We start from the raw sequence: 15,352 nt of genomic DNA on the forward strand, positions 1-15,352 counted from the left end.
GAAATCTGGAATGCCTTCCTTAAGGACAATTCTTGTTGGGTCATTCTATTGTTCACTGTGGCATATGTTTTGTGGGGCTTTCATCCTACTATTCACCACCTTTCTTCAAAGAATATTACCTTTGACTTCCATTTACAACCCCCCTAAATCTTTCCATCACTTCTATTGTTCTTATTGCAGAACATCAAGGAAGAAGTGATAACAGAACTTGGACCAATCATTTGGGAAGCTGGTATATGAAGCTTATTCTTGGTTAATCTCATCTATATTCCAAGTTTCTTATTGAACATCCCTGACTTCCTTAGAAAACCTCATTTGGTTGACCAGAGTGAGTTCTGCTTACTGACCTCCACAGAACTCCACAGAACAAGGGTGGCAAAAATGGAATCTATGAGCCAGTGGAAGAAATAATTGTACATCATTTATCCTGAATCTCTTAAACAAGCCTAGAGGATAATTATCCTAGAAGTGATGGGCTAGAAGTAGAGTAAGTTATATTGGGAATTTGGACCAGGGTACCCAGGTTAAAGTTCTCACATGGAGAATGTGGAGATCTTTTTCAGCCCAGTGGCCTTCCCAGGGCACTTGTATTGGAGATAAAATTAGGAGAGATTAGCAGATACACTGATTTGAGCTGAAGAAAGGCAGAAGATGACTGACTGACTGACTGACTGACTGACTGACTGACTGACTGACTGACTGACTTGAATGAACCTATCATGCATGACTACGACTACTACTCATGAAAAGGGATGGACTAGCCTTCAGCCAACCCACTTTCCATCTGTCCAGGAAAGGGAGATTAGGCCATTCATGTAATTCAGGGTCCCATGCAGCCCTGAAATTCAGCAGCAAAATGTCAAATTTTGGTCCATGCTTTTGAGGATGGTTTTAAAGTTGGGAATGGGAGCAGTTGGCCTCTGGGATGGCCTGTTTCCTCACTGGGCATCCAGGATGCTAATGGGACACGAGAGAATCCAGAAAGGCTGCTTCCTGCCTTAGCCTCTATCTCCAGTTTGATTTCATTGTTTACTTTAATCCAGACAGAGCAAGGATAGCCTTAGAGGAGGTGCATGAATGCCCCCCCTGAAACACATACTCACACACATGTGGTGTGTTAGCTTTTTTTCAGTCAGTCTGTACTTGATCGTTGAGAGGCGTGAAAGAATGTAGTAAGGCTCTTGAATGCACCACTTGTATATGACAATGAGTTGCTGAGGAAGGAAGGATGCAAGCAAGCAAGCAGGGAATTGTCCTTTGTAATTGCACACAGGATGAAATGTGGACCACTTGGTTGTTCTTTTGCATTCAGGGTGCTCCAATTGCGCATCTGTCAGAAGTACATTGCATTGAGGGTGGGTTGTTTTCCTGCAGTTGCAGCACCATCTATTGGTCAGAGCAGACAAATTCTTGGGACTTTCCGACCTGGCTCAGAGTGGGTTAACCTGCTATAAAGAGTTTTTGTGGAGTCCTTGGTGCTCTCTGAGCTTGGTTGTTTGCTTGCAGACACTTCCTTACTCGATTTTTATTAGTTTTCAGGACAGCACTGAGTTACCCAAAAATGTTTAGTCTGTTAAAGTAGCAGAAAGTAATTTCTACCTACATTTTCTACAAGCAGGTGTGGTCAAGCCTTAAACAACCTGTTATGGATATGGAAAGGCAATTAGATTTGAGAGCCCTAACTGCCTTTCCGTATCCGTAACAGGTTGTTTTTTGAGTAGCCAGTCTCCCTTGTTTAGACCATTAAGATATTTAAACCAAACATCCTCCCTAAATTTAGGAGAAAACCAACTCTAGGACATTTTAATACACTTCCAACTGTCATTTTTGAAAATGCAACCATGTATTATTGCATTGCCCATTTTATAAAAATGCCCAGCATAAAGACCAGCTGTGTGTCAAGGGATCAAGATAACCTTCATTTATTTTTAATCTATGGATGGGTGCAAAAGCTATCCTGGCCACAGCTGCTACCTGCTCTTTGAGCAGGGGCTGAGAGTCTAAGAGGACCTCCCAATTGCATATCAATTCTGTATGGAGAAGTGCTACCCCATCCAGAACTAAAGATAGGAGGACCCCAGGTCCAGGAGATCTGAAACCCATGCCCACTGAGTCTTGCTTGAGTTAAGCCAAGTTAAGGCTGTCCTTCCCCATGCAGATCTCATGGCCTCCAGACGCTGGGAAAAAGCGTTGTCAGCATCTCTTGGCCATCCAAGGATAGAGATGCATATCTGACTATCACCAGCATATTGATACCTGACCCTGTAGTGACAGATGACTTCATCCAATGGCTTCACGTAGATGTTAAATAGGAGCGGAGAGAGTAAAGGTCTATCATTAAGAGTCAATACTGACCTGACAGCAAGTAATCAAGCGATCAAAATTTTAAATAAAGACCTACACTGCATCCTTCGCATAATATACAATTCACTGCCTCCCCCTCTCTACCTGAAGCTGCGATAATTGTCCAACACTATATTTTTTAAAATTAAAGCTTCAATGAAATATTTGGTTTGAGAATCAAAAACTCTGGCAAGACTTCTGGGTGAGGAATGGTGAGCAAGCACGTTTCCAAATTAGCAGAGAAAATGTTGTGTCTACGACTGAAGGACCAGTGAGTAGATTGACCTCATGGAGCCCTCTGGATGAGAGGACAGAAGATCACCCACATGTGCTCCAGATGGCTGCTCCTTGCAAGAAGACTGCAGGATACTGATTTCCCACAGATCTGAGCACCAGGAGATGAAGAAAATCCATCAGACTCTCAACTGGGTTGGAGCCTTTTTAAGGACACTGGGTTCTCTAACCTCACTTTCTAATCACATTTGGAAATTACAGTATCTATTTAACTATCTTAAAGCTAATAGAGATCTTCAAAACAAGAAGTTTTCCAGACCACCTGGTCAGTTTACCTTCATTCCAGAATAAAAGAAAAATCAACTATAAGCTTAAGAATGTAAAGAGTTTGAAATAAACAGCAAAAAACTAAATAAGATTTTAATCCAAGGAAGTTATAAACAAGTTAACAGACCAGACAAATTTGGATTATTAGGAGTTTTGCAATAAGATTTTGGAAATAATTATATAAACAAACAGTGCCTTCATGGGAACTGAACTGTTTAATCTACCTTAAGTCATAACAGAAATTCAAGACTTTATGATTTCAGAAATTGGACACTAGAGGGGATTAAAGTTTCCAGGCATAAAAGGAAAAGAAAAAAAGGCTTTTGTCTTTAGTCAGCATTGCGACAAAATGACAGAAAATGGTATGAAGTACCCCAGGAGATATTCGAACAATGGGGACAGAAACTAGTAACTACAATGTCAGCAATAATGTCTGCTTCTATGGATAGACTATGTCCAAAAGATGTTAAAAAAGAAATGACAGATGTGAAAGGGAATACCTTGGAAGATCTACAGGATAAAGACTGAAACAAACTTTATCTGATGCAGAAAAATTACAATACAAAGAAATGGTTGAAATACTCGAAAATAAAAAAAAAATATGGATAAAACAGAGATGACTGTTAAAGTGGGAATAAAATGATAAGAGAATGACCTGGATAATAACTCCTTACTTGATTTACAGATGTTTGCTAAAGCCTCAAAGAAGCCTTTGAGATGGGAAAAACTGAAGAGAGATCAAATCCTATGACAACATTGGAATGTATTAAACATCAAGATTGCTAGAAGCAAAAGAAAGCAATACAAAGCTGGTTTGTTTGACCAAGGTTAAACTAAGACAGGTTTCTATAAGATTCTACGAAGCCTTTATGGACTTTTTGCTGATACCAGGACTGAATTGTTAATGATTTATGGATTTGCGTAGGAATAAGGAATGGGTTATGGGAAGAAGAGATACTTGCATATAACCTTATAGGGGGTGAAGAATTACTAAGTTTGTTTATACTTGTGATGAAGACCAGAAGTAATTTCTTTAAATATTTTTCTCATTTTTTCCTCTTTCTTGCACTTTCTATTCTTTTTTTCTTTTCCTTTCTGTGTTTAGTTTGTATTGTCTTTTATTTTTTTAAAAAACTTTCAATAAAAATTATTTTTAAAAAGAGAATCAAAAACTGGGTCATTAAATATATTATGCAAACTTTAATCCTGATATACGTTAGCAACTTTCTCAAATGTCCCAGTAAGTATGGAATTTTAAGGCCATTTCCCTCTTCCTAGAAAGCCTTGTGATCTCCTGTTAAGGCTGGGGTGGTAAGAGACAGGGATGCAGAGAATAGCAAGGGGCCTTCATTTCTTGTGCAGAAGAAATCAAGTCCTGTTCAAAGCAATTTGAACCTTCTCTGAGGCAACTGGGTTGTTGCCAGCAGATGGGAAGATTTCTCTTTCCAATGTGAAAAAAGCAGAGACAAGAATGGACAACCTTAGCTTTCAACAAGGGAGTTTGTTAAGAGCTCTCCAATCAACACTCTTGGGAAGGGATGTTGACTTATGCTATCATCACTTTTTGTTAGTTAGCACTTTTAAGAGTAGAAATGGTTGAAGTTTGGGATAAAAGTTCTGCAGGCTCTGTGTGTGTGTGTGTGTGTGTGTGTGTGATTCACTCTTTTACTAAATTTTATTTTCTAAAATCCTTCCTTAGAAATGCAACCTCTTTGCCCTTTCCAATCTTGTTGCTACTCATATCCTTATGGTATTTATTACATTCATTATGAAATTCCTTCTCCTGTGAGGTTTGGCTCAGTTGCATTTGACTTCAGATTCAGCTCTGTGTGTTTCTACCACTCTGACCTGAGTCAGTCTTTCCTTTATATATGTCACAAGGGCCTATTCTGTCTGTCTTAGAGTTTGTGCTGGCCATGTGGAATTTCAGTAGGGCATCAAGGATAAACGAGGCAAAACTCATGCTACTTCCAGTGGTGCTTCTGGGAGGAGAGCCAGAAATGACAACTCTTCCACTTGAAGTTTGGAAAATTCACCCCCACGGAATGGGCTACTCTGCCTACATATCCAAATTGGGACAAAGCAAAGTATTATGAATTTTCATCTTATCCAAATCAAGAATTGGGGGCTTGGAGGACATGTATGTGTGTACATTTCATTAAATCTATCAATTACCAACTTTCCTAAAGGAAATACTTTAGTGGAGATTCATCTGAAACTCTTTTCATCACTGTATTCCAAGTTGCTGTATAGCTCAGTGGCAAAGGCAGCTGTGCTGTTATTTCTTCTTGGAAACCTTCTCCACTAGCATCTTGGGCCAGAATCTGCCTCTAAGCACTCTAGATTACTCTAAGATGAGTAATCAATTGTTTCTTCATCTCTGGATCCCTTGGCACTGCTGAAGACTTCTTTCTTTCAACAGACTTTCTAAATTGGGGACAGAAAGCAATAATAAAGCACACCGTCCCTTCACACATGCCAACTTCCTCTGGGGGGGGGAGGGCATGGTCAATGATGACATGCATGCCATCATGGTTTGTTATGGATTCCAATGCCCACCAGCACATCTGGAACAAGTTGCTTAAGCAGAATCCATTTACTTCTGATACAAGCCCAAGTTTAAACTCATTCACCAACTTCTTCCATTTAAAACAAGTATCAATCAAGACTTTATTTAAATGATTGAAAGACATTGTCAAATTAAAAACAGGAATGTATTAAATCTACAATATTGAATTATTTTATATATATACTTAACAGATACACCCAGCCTACTTAAGTATTCTACACACTGGATAGTAAAAAAAAAAAAAAAAGTCCTATTACTGAAAACCTTGCTACACTCAATGGAGTACATTTTTAAAGTCAGGTGTTGGGTAAAAGTACTGAAACATGTGGTTTACTCTGAGTGCACAGATTGCATAATTAAACAATGCGTGCACATTAATTGCACAATCTTTAAATAATCTAGAATTATGTTTATTAGAATTCAATTCCAGTTTGGAAGGTCCAGCGAAACTCCCAAAATGGATGATTGTCTTACATGTAGGAACACATTCTCAGCATTATTGGAATACAACATAGTATTTCTTCACGTTTCTTTTGCAATTGTCATCTAGTAGTATTGGCCCCTCTTCACAATTGTTCAAATCATTATTACTCCCTTTCATTGTTCAAGGGCAATGGTGTGTCACCATTTACACTGATTGAAAATAAGAGTCACACCTTTGGCAATGTCAGTTAGCCACTGCGAAGCAGCCCTGAGATTCTCTGATGCTTCTCCTTTAAATATCAACTATCAAAGTTCAACACAGCTTCTGTGGTTCAGAAATGATGCCCAGGAGAACCCGACTTATTCACGTTGGAAACAGGTGGAGGTTTACAGTGTTTAGATCCTTCACCGAAGTGAGCCAGTGGTTGTCTTCTTCTATCACATCTGCTGTGTGTGTATGTATGCTGAAAGTCCAGATAGGTTTTTTGGGAATACCTCTTCTCTTCTTATATTGCAAAAGATCCCCACTGCTTATCTGTCTGTGTGTTCAGGGACAGACAAATCAGCCATACATCACCCTCCCCACATAAGTATAGTTCTGAACTAAACAACATTACATCTTAAATAAGAAGAGTGTCTTAAATAAGAATTCAGAAAAAGATAATTTTATCCTTCATTTACATTCACATTCCTGAAAACAGCACGAGAGAATGCTGGTTCCATCACTGCTTTTCCTTTCTTCTTCTTTACTCTTAACAGCACCAGAGAAATGTTGATCACTTTGAACAGATTGCTTATGAAAGATAACAAATGTTACTTAAAAGTCTGTGGCGAGACAGCTGTAAAAAACTCAGATACAAAAGTCTCTGTATTCAAATGTATTCTTCATGTAAACATACTTTTATATAGTGTACAAACATCAGTGGACATTTTAAGAAGAACCTTAGTCATTCTGAACAGACTGTTCAAGTGAAGAAAAAGAAAATAAAATGAAGATGATATCCAGTCAGTCCTGTTTCGTTACGCTTACATGGTACAAGGAAAAAAAATGAAAATGATTTTATGAAACAAGAACAAAACCCACAACTGATAGGTTTTAATGGTTGCTTGGCAGCAAAAACTGATTGCCATTAACCTGGCTTCGCTCTATGACACAAGATTCAGTAATTCTCTTTTTATTCAAAATCAATTGGTTGTGCTGTCCTCAGACAGGACGATTCAGCTGTGCTTTCTTTGAGGAGAATCTGATGTTTCCAGAAGCTGGAACAAAATCCAGAGAAAACAAGACAACATTCAGAGCTCTTCCAGGACTGTCCTGTTATAAGAGAGCAGACATGAAAAATGATGAAATCACTTTCCAATGATGATGGACATGTGAGCGTAACCGGACTGGGGTGCAGAATGTTTAGGATTGAGAATACAGAAGATGACAGAGGCCTCTAAGAGAACTGGTGTCTCTGAGGGGGGCTTTTAATCTTTCCAATACAACAGAATTGTATTGGAATTGAAAAGAAATTATGTCAAGAGGCCTAGGTCCTTGTCCATCTGTCTGTCCATCAGCGTGACATCTCTCTGAAAACTGAGCAGTCAAGCACCAAACTTGACATGGCAGACAAAGCCAATGCAAGAATAAGCAAATTTTGGGGCTGGATCAGTCCGGGGGCTGTGGAGAACATCATCATCATCATCGTCGTCATCGTCATCCCCCAATGCATCCCCAAAAGGGGATGCTGATTCTAAGATGCTGTCCCTTCTTCCTCCATCATGCCCTTCACAGCCTTCCCAGTGCATGCGCATCTGCGCACACACACAAAGTGAAAGTACCCACATACAGATGAAAATGGCCACCAGTATAAAGGGTTGAAAGCCATTCTGGAAATCCTGCTCTGCAAGATTTCCTTCTTTGTTAGCATTTACATGAACCCAGATGTCCACCTTTTAAGGCCATCAAGATTTAAACAGATCAATACACCACAGAACTTACGGTTAATATTTCCAGTCTGAATTACCACTGTTCCACAGAGCTAAGAGGGGGAAAAATCCACAAAAATATAAATCTGTTTGGAGATACTAAATAAATATGGTAAGTCAGGAACAATGCAATATAGAATAATAACTGAAGAGTGAAAAGGGGGCTTTTACTATCCAGTTTTATTCCAATTCCTAGGTTAGGAATGAAAACAAGCAGACACAAAGAGCACATGCATTTGCAATCACAACAGGCACCAGGGAGTCAAGACCTTAGCTTTTCTTTACCAACAAAAGTACAAAGCTCATTATAATCCACTGAGAAGCCAGAGCAAGAACATGCAAGATTGGAAAAGAAGAGGAGGAGAGGTTCATGACTAGGGGAAGAAAGTGAAGATTGTAAAGCTTTGATATGAAGGATTGGGGAAAAGGAATTCAGGGGCTGGTTTCCAACCTGTCTCAGGTACGACAACAACTAAAGTAATACTTCTGACCATGGAGAGATAAAAGGAAAAGAAGCTGGCTGGTTGAAAGAATGCTAACTGATTTTCTTAGCATGTTTTCAACAGATTTTCATGTTAATATCCCTCCAGATAACCCAACAACTTGTCTACTTATTGGTTTCTCAATGTCTGTTAAAAATTTCTAATTTTTAAAATTAGAAATACTAATGAATTGTTAGGGAGCCTGAAGAATTCTGGACAGACCTCCTCAATTTCAGAAATTTGTACCTCACTGCAAAATTGTCCAGTCCTCTCTGTGAAAAGGGGCCGTCTTCTTCTGTTTTCCAACCTTTCCCCCTGTTTCCTTAGCAAATACTGTTGGGGAACCTTGCTTTACTTAAAAAAACTTCCATGCTGAAAGAACTTTGGGACACATGTTATGGATTTGCCCACTTGCAATTCCTTGTTGGTTAGTCATTGTTGCTAGGGCAAACTAGATTCTCTGAAGGCACTTAAAGGTCAAAAAAGTTAATGTTTTCTTAAAGCATAGTCCAAAAGTTTGGAAACTTCATAGTTTCAGTCTATGAAGCACTTTGGATATATTGCCCTTGGACTGTGGCAAGAAACCTGATCAGGTACTCATGGAAGAATGCTGGTATCCTAGACTCTGAATGTTGGATAAAATGAAATCTGTCAACTCTCAGCCTTGGAATCAGCTGGATAATACAATTCTAAATTCAATTCCTTGTTTAAAAATTGCATCATAATATGGAAATAAATGAAGAAATATAATTTTAATACTCTGATATCTACCTATCTATTTATAAGTGGGCTTTTATATGATAGATAGATATACAGTAATTTAGGAATGCATGTGTTTTGCTCTTTTTTATTTCCTAGTTTAGCTTACAGTCTTTTTTTTTAATATTTATTTTTTTCTTTGTTTTCTTCGTTTTTAATATATATAAGAGGTGAGGTTTATTTTTTAAAACTATATATTTTTAAAAATAAAACAGTGGTATAAGTAGACTGCTATTTATATATAATCACAAACTATCATGGCTTTTTTAAAACAGAAATATTAGTTGTAATGTTTTTAAACTTCAAATAAATAAATGTTTTGAAAAAAATTGTTTTAAAATAAGAGCAGTTGCTAAGTCATGAATCCAATTCCACTGTTAAAATTATAATACCTAATATTATTTAGGGCATAATGTAAAAAAAAAAGTAGCCAAGGAAAAGTCATGCAAAAAGGAAAGATGCTGACTTTAAAATGTGCAGAAATGTGCATGAATAATACAAAAAATATTAAAATGTGGGCAGTTTTAAACTTGGTTTACCTTGTCATAACTGGATTGTGTATACCATACAATTGTTCTTTATGATAACTATTATTACCATTTTCCAAACTGTAATAAAATAAATATACGAGGAAAGGAGTGGGTTAATGATAAAATGCAATCGATTCAAATTGTGGTTACGAAGATGGTAATTAAAAAAAGGGCATTTATTTGAAATGTTATCAGTTGCCTTTCCAAAAATTGTTACATATACCAACAACAAATAACACAAACAATAACAGAAGACACCAACACAACTAGTATCCTGCAATATACAAAACAATGCAAATAAACAGACTCTCAGTGGAGCCTGTGAAATATATGGGTTTGTAGAAAAATTCTACAGAATGTTCCATGTTAAGATATTTTGAATGTAAAACTTTGTAGTTATGTATGTAGATCAGTAGGGCAGAGATATAGAGGGGAAAAAATCAATAACCCAAATATGTAATGCTTGAAAATGCCAAAATGAGCTCATAAAAAAAAGCAAAACCACAACCACTCCCACTTTACATGCCATAAGATTAATAAAGCTTTCTTACTTTTTCATGGGCATAGTTTCAACACTACAAAAATAATGAAAAAATAAGAATTATCACTTATGTTACTTCTAGAAGAGAATATTTGGCATAGCAATAGTTCTTTGCTCTTTTAGCAAAGGGGCGATATAAAAGTGGTCTTCAAACCAAATAAACAAATGAGGAAAAAAAATGGGGTGGGGGAGACTGGAAAAGGCACTGGACAAACCTACAGAAAATGGTTCATAAAAGGAAAAGTGGAGACACCTGAAAAATCAGTAAAAACAGCTATCATAAAGTAATGTGCCAAGTCCCTGAGACAGATGAACTGCAAGAGGAAGAAGAGAAATCCTATTATGCAGAGCAGGGCATAAACTAAGAGCTATGGCAAGGAAAATATGTAAACAAGTATCAGGAGTATCTTCAAGGTGCGGCCAAAAAAATCAAGAGGGTAGCCATAACGGGGCAATCAAAGGTCTGGCTGTTTTTTTACCCACGTTGTGGGTGCTCTGGAGAATAAATCCGCATGCTCTTCCATGGGACGTCCCTTCATCTCTTGGAAGGCTACTATCACGTCTCCTCTCACTCTTCTTTGGGCTAATCACACCAAATTCCTTCAACTGCTCTGTGAGGATTTAGCTTCCACGTTTCTGACCATCTTTGTTGCTCTTGAGTACTGTGGCTGCCATCTTGATTGGGCCTGCCATTTTGACTATTTTGGCTGTACCTTGCAGACACTCCTAGCAAATATAGCACGGTTTTGGTTCCACTGGTGATCCTACTGCATTGTGGCTAGTCTTGGAGGTTTCATCCAACCCGCCTCCCTGCAGCTCTTGAAGAGAGGAGAAGAATTGTCCACAGCTCCAATGTGCAGCAGTGGCTTTAGCTGTGCCCTTGCTTACATCAGCCAGAGCTGAAGGGGGAAGGGGACACCTCCAGAATCTGCTACCATCTTTTCCTCCTTTTTTGTTCTGATGCTTATCCTCTACCGCAAGAGGGAGGAAGCTGGGATTTTTAAAAAGGCACATTTTTACAGGTTTTTAAAAAATATACTTGGGGTTTTTTCCCCTTAAAACACCCCAAAACATAGGGCATGTGTTAAAGCCTATGCTTCCTGCAGCTCTTAGGAGCCTAGTTTTTCTTACCTGCACCCAAATCTAACAGCACTGCCCATCCCATTCTTTCATCCAATTTTAGAGGACAGTTTAAGTAATTCCAAGCAAAACTTGTCCCATCAAGTTTTTACAACATCACATAAAGACTACCCGTGAACTAGTCTTTATCTCAGTGAAGCTGGAAAAATGCTTCAGCTTCCTCTGCTTATTTATATATCCATTCGATTTCTATAGCCATCCCATCTTGCCAGCTGCTACTCTCACTCATCCTACTCTTACTTACTCATCGTACACGTCCTCTGTATCCATCCTGCGGTAAAATTTGGCTAGTTTCACCGCACAAATAATAGCAGGGATCAGCAAGACAGAGCAGCCTCCTAAACCGAACCAGAAGGCATTCTAGGCAGAAAGGAAACAGAACATTTGAATGTGTGTCTGATCCAAGGTGCTCGGAACGATTATTCTTCATCCTTTCTGTAGGTTTCATCACAGTGACCCTTCCAGCCCAAAGCTATCCATCCTTTCTCACTTGGATAAAATGCCAAACTAGAGTCACTTGAGTGCATGTATTCTAGCCATAAACAAGCAGAACCTCCATTTGAAGAAGATTGATGAAAATGTGGTTTTCAAGGGATCCAGACGTTCAAGTGTGATTTGCTAAATAGCATTAGAAGAGAATATGCGTAGCTCAGGGTTAAACTGTGGAATCCTTGGGGTTCTCTGAGCTTGGTTGTTTTCTTGCAAATGTTTCATTCAGGCATTCAGTGCTGGAATGGAGTGGAGTTTGCTCTCTGTTTATGTACAGTGGCTTGCCCTGCCTGTGTTGGTGGTCCCCCCACCCCAGTAGTATCAGAGGAAAAAAAAAACACCAACACAGGCAGGGCAAGCCACCGTACATAAACAGAGAGCAAACCCCACTCCATTCTAGCTCTGAAGATGTTACCTAGCTGAGCAACGAAACGTTTCCAAGAAAAAAACCAAGCTCAGAGAACCCCAAGGACTCCTCAATTTGCTACGTCCTTTGCCTTACCAAAGACATTTACTGCTCATGAGATAATATGCCATCAGCCTTTCCTTGTATGGAAAAATGGCTGCAGGAAGGTTTACTTTCAGCCTTGAATTCAACTTGCTGCCTGTTTTTGCTCCTCTAAGTGAGCCAGGAAGGTGACGAAGCTTTTCCCTTTTGAATCTGAACCCCCGCATAGCCCTACTGGACATCCCTCTAGCATCAGGGCAGCCCAAACCAGCCGTACCAAAGAGCAGATTGTAAAACCCTGAACAGGCATCAGGGACAAAATCATGCAAGAAAGGGCCCTGCTTCCAAGCACACCATCAGCTTCCAAGAATCATTGGGCAATTCTGGGAAACAGCCATTTACACAACACTTCAGTTTTATGAGATTATGGAATGAATCCCCTGAAAAGTTCTGATTTAGAAAGAGGTCTAGAACAAAGCCAGACCAGAAATATGATTTACAGATAGCCCAAACAGATCATTTTACATTACATCAAAGACTTTGGTCTGGCATTTAAATGACAGTAAAAAAGATCATTTTTCTTGATTTAGGATTTTCCGATAGCTAAAAGACATGCACGTTAGTGCATACATATTTTTTTCTTCTTCACAAACTCTTCCTTTATCTTCAGTAAGACACTTTTGAATAAGACTGGTTATCTGAGTCCATTTTAATCATGTCCAGCCTTGATTAGTGTGGGTTTGGTCTTACTGTATTTATTTATTTTGCTTAAAGACCAGAATAAATACAAAAAAGTCAAAATACAGGAATAAACATACAAGGATAAAAACATACAAATTGCAAGCTCATACTATCCTAAGCTTTTCATAAGCTAACAATAAAAGAAAAGCCTGTCTCAAAATTAAAATGTCCAGAATTTAAATCTTAAGACTAGTGTTGTCTTTCCTCTCTGGCTTTCTACACTTCCACACAAAACTTAGCAACGTTTATACACATCTCAGAAGGGAACAACTGAGCCCATTGGAGTTAGGGGGCTAATAAATTCAAACAAACAAACAAAATTTCCAAATCTCAAAAATAAGATGGGAACCACTTCTTACTGAAATGCACCGTTGTAGACTACAATATGTATATATAATTTACTTCTGATTCAACCACAGTTTTTATGCTGTATAACTTTCCAAAGAAATTTGTTTTATGAGGAATCCAGCAGAAAGTGACATAAATCCACAGGGGAAGGGATAACAGAACTGCATTTATGATCTTATTTGCTTCTCCATCCTAGAGAAGATAAAGTTTCTGGCAGAGAGATGACTTAAGCGAAGTCTGCCCCACCACCCTCATGCTCCTCGACTTCCCACTTACCAAAGAATCTGTTACGTAACTGCACAGAAAAATATCAACCGCCGTATCAATCGCGTTTGCAATTGGTTTACAGGTTGCTACTTCGGTAGTAATCTGTAAGAGATGAGACACGGACTTGACGTTCTAATCTTTGAAACGCAAAACTCTCCATGAACATGCTTCTCCACACCCCTCTTAGGACAGAAACATGCATGCAATTTTGATTCTAGGCATCCTCTGTTATACTTGATCTAAATTTCCATAACTGATGAGAAAACAAGCAAATAAACCAAAACATCTTACCGAATCCTTCACCCATTCTGAATACTGCTCAAAGTAAAGTAATATAGAATCCATGTATTTCTTAGCTTCCTTGAAAGAAAGAAAGAAAGAAACCATTGTTAAGAGGCATGTAAGATTTCCAAGCAATGTTCAGTGTAAGGATTTCTTTTAAGGGCTACTATGACAAAGAAATCTACCTGGACAATTATAAATGAAGCGTTGTTGTTTATAAGAAGTTGAGTGGCATCAATGGCACTTATTACATTTCTCACTTTTTCCTGGAAAGGCAGAAGGAAAGGGAGAGACCGTGAGTCAAGCCAACCTTCAGCTGTGATGACTGAAGGTCTAGAAACAATGCCTACCCAGCAGAGCCATGAAAATAAGTGACCAGTACTGAAAAGTATTGGTTTTGGTAAATGGTTATGAATTTTTAAAAATCTAGATCTCCATGGTTATTTGAGGAAAAAGGGTTAAATTCCATAGCAGGATGTTTTAAAAGCATTCTAGGCCACTTCTTTTTTACTTAATTTCCTATTAAATGGAGATAATGTAAGTTAGAAGTTTCTGCTCAAATACTAAATTAAAACTTTCAAAAGTTCATTAAAACAATAGCTAGTTTTTAACAAAGGTAATCAAACATACACTTGGACTATTACAAGCAAAACACTGAGAAATAAATGTTCATTTATTCGGGGAAAAAAGAAAGAAAAACTTACTGAAAGCTCTGATGAAGTTTTCTGCAGTAACCGAATACTCTGGTTTAAAGTACTCTGGTTTAAAATAAACAAAAGGAAAATTTTACCTCTAGCATCTTATACTGTGTTCAACAAATAGCTTGAGCCATACACTTTTTATGCCATTGCTTTTAACACTGACTGTACAATAAAGGTGGGGGTTTTTTGGCTAGAAATGTGACAATAAAAAACAGTAGCAATAGTACCACAACTAGTTTGGTTTAGTAATATTCAAAATTTAGTTAGTGCATAAATTTACTATGCCTATTTGGTAGATGGTCCTACAATTGCATCTGCCTGCAACAGGAATAGATGTTCATGGTAAGTGGATGAACACAGACTATTTGCTAGCATTACTTTAAAGTCTCTGTATAAAGTATCATCAAAGTCATTGGGACCACACTAACTTAAATCCAAGTATTTCTATTAATGGGCAGAACTACATGTTATACAAACAATGAGATTGTATTGTGGGTTGCAAGTTTTCCCAACTTCCTGTTCTGTAGCATGGCTACAAATGATAGAGGAACAACTGAAAATCCTTCTATCCCATAATATTGTGGTTTGGGAAGTGGATCTAATTAACTACCAGCTCAGCTTGTGCTACAGAAGACAGTTTAATGGCATTTCCCTTGGAGATGCACGGTGGTTGTTTCCAGCCCCCATCTCCCATCTTGGTCTGCTTCCTGGGATTCTCCTCTTAGGGTGCCGTGCAAATATTCATCCATTTCCCTCA

General features: G+C 38.3%; 1 protein-coding gene across 5 annotated transcripts in view; it reads right to left on the bottom strand.

Moving 5' to 3' along the window:
- Positions 1–5,650: 5,650 nt before the first annotated feature.
- The window catches only part of PROM1 (prominin 1), a 70,223-nt gene continuing 60,521 nt past the window's right edge, over positions 5,651–15,352 (bottom strand). For 2 of the 5 annotated variants that reach the window (XM_088131452.1, XM_088131453.1), the window contains exons 20-28: positions 14,599–14,652; positions 14,080–14,160; positions 13,904–13,972; positions 13,622–13,714; positions 11,564–11,679; positions 10,190–10,213; positions 9,648–9,716; positions 7,881–7,920; positions 5,651–7,211 (exon numbers count right to left, since the gene is read on the bottom strand). In XM_088131452.1, coding sequence (XP_087987578.1) covers positions 7,902–7,920; positions 9,648–9,716; positions 10,190–10,213; positions 11,564–11,679; positions 13,622–13,714; positions 13,904–13,972; positions 14,080–14,160; positions 14,599–14,652 — 525 coding nt within the window. In that variant the 3' untranslated portion in view covers positions 5,651–7,211; positions 7,881–7,901. The remainder of the gene's footprint in view (positions 7,212–7,880; positions 7,921–9,647; positions 9,717–10,189; positions 10,214–11,563; positions 11,680–13,621; positions 13,715–13,903; positions 13,973–14,079; positions 14,161–14,598; positions 14,653–15,352) is intronic. The other 3 variants (XM_088131454.1, XM_088131455.1, XM_088131457.1) reach the window with 3 other exon arrangements.

Source organism: Python bivittatus, unplaced genomic scaffold (assembly GCF_059951505.1).
Source record: "Python bivittatus isolate LINGU-HERP-01145 unplaced genomic scaffold, Pbiv_v1 ctg000960_np1212, whole genome shotgun sequence".
NCBI classification, from domain to species: Eukaryota; Metazoa; Chordata; class Lepidosauria; order Squamata; family Pythonidae; genus Python; species Python bivittatus.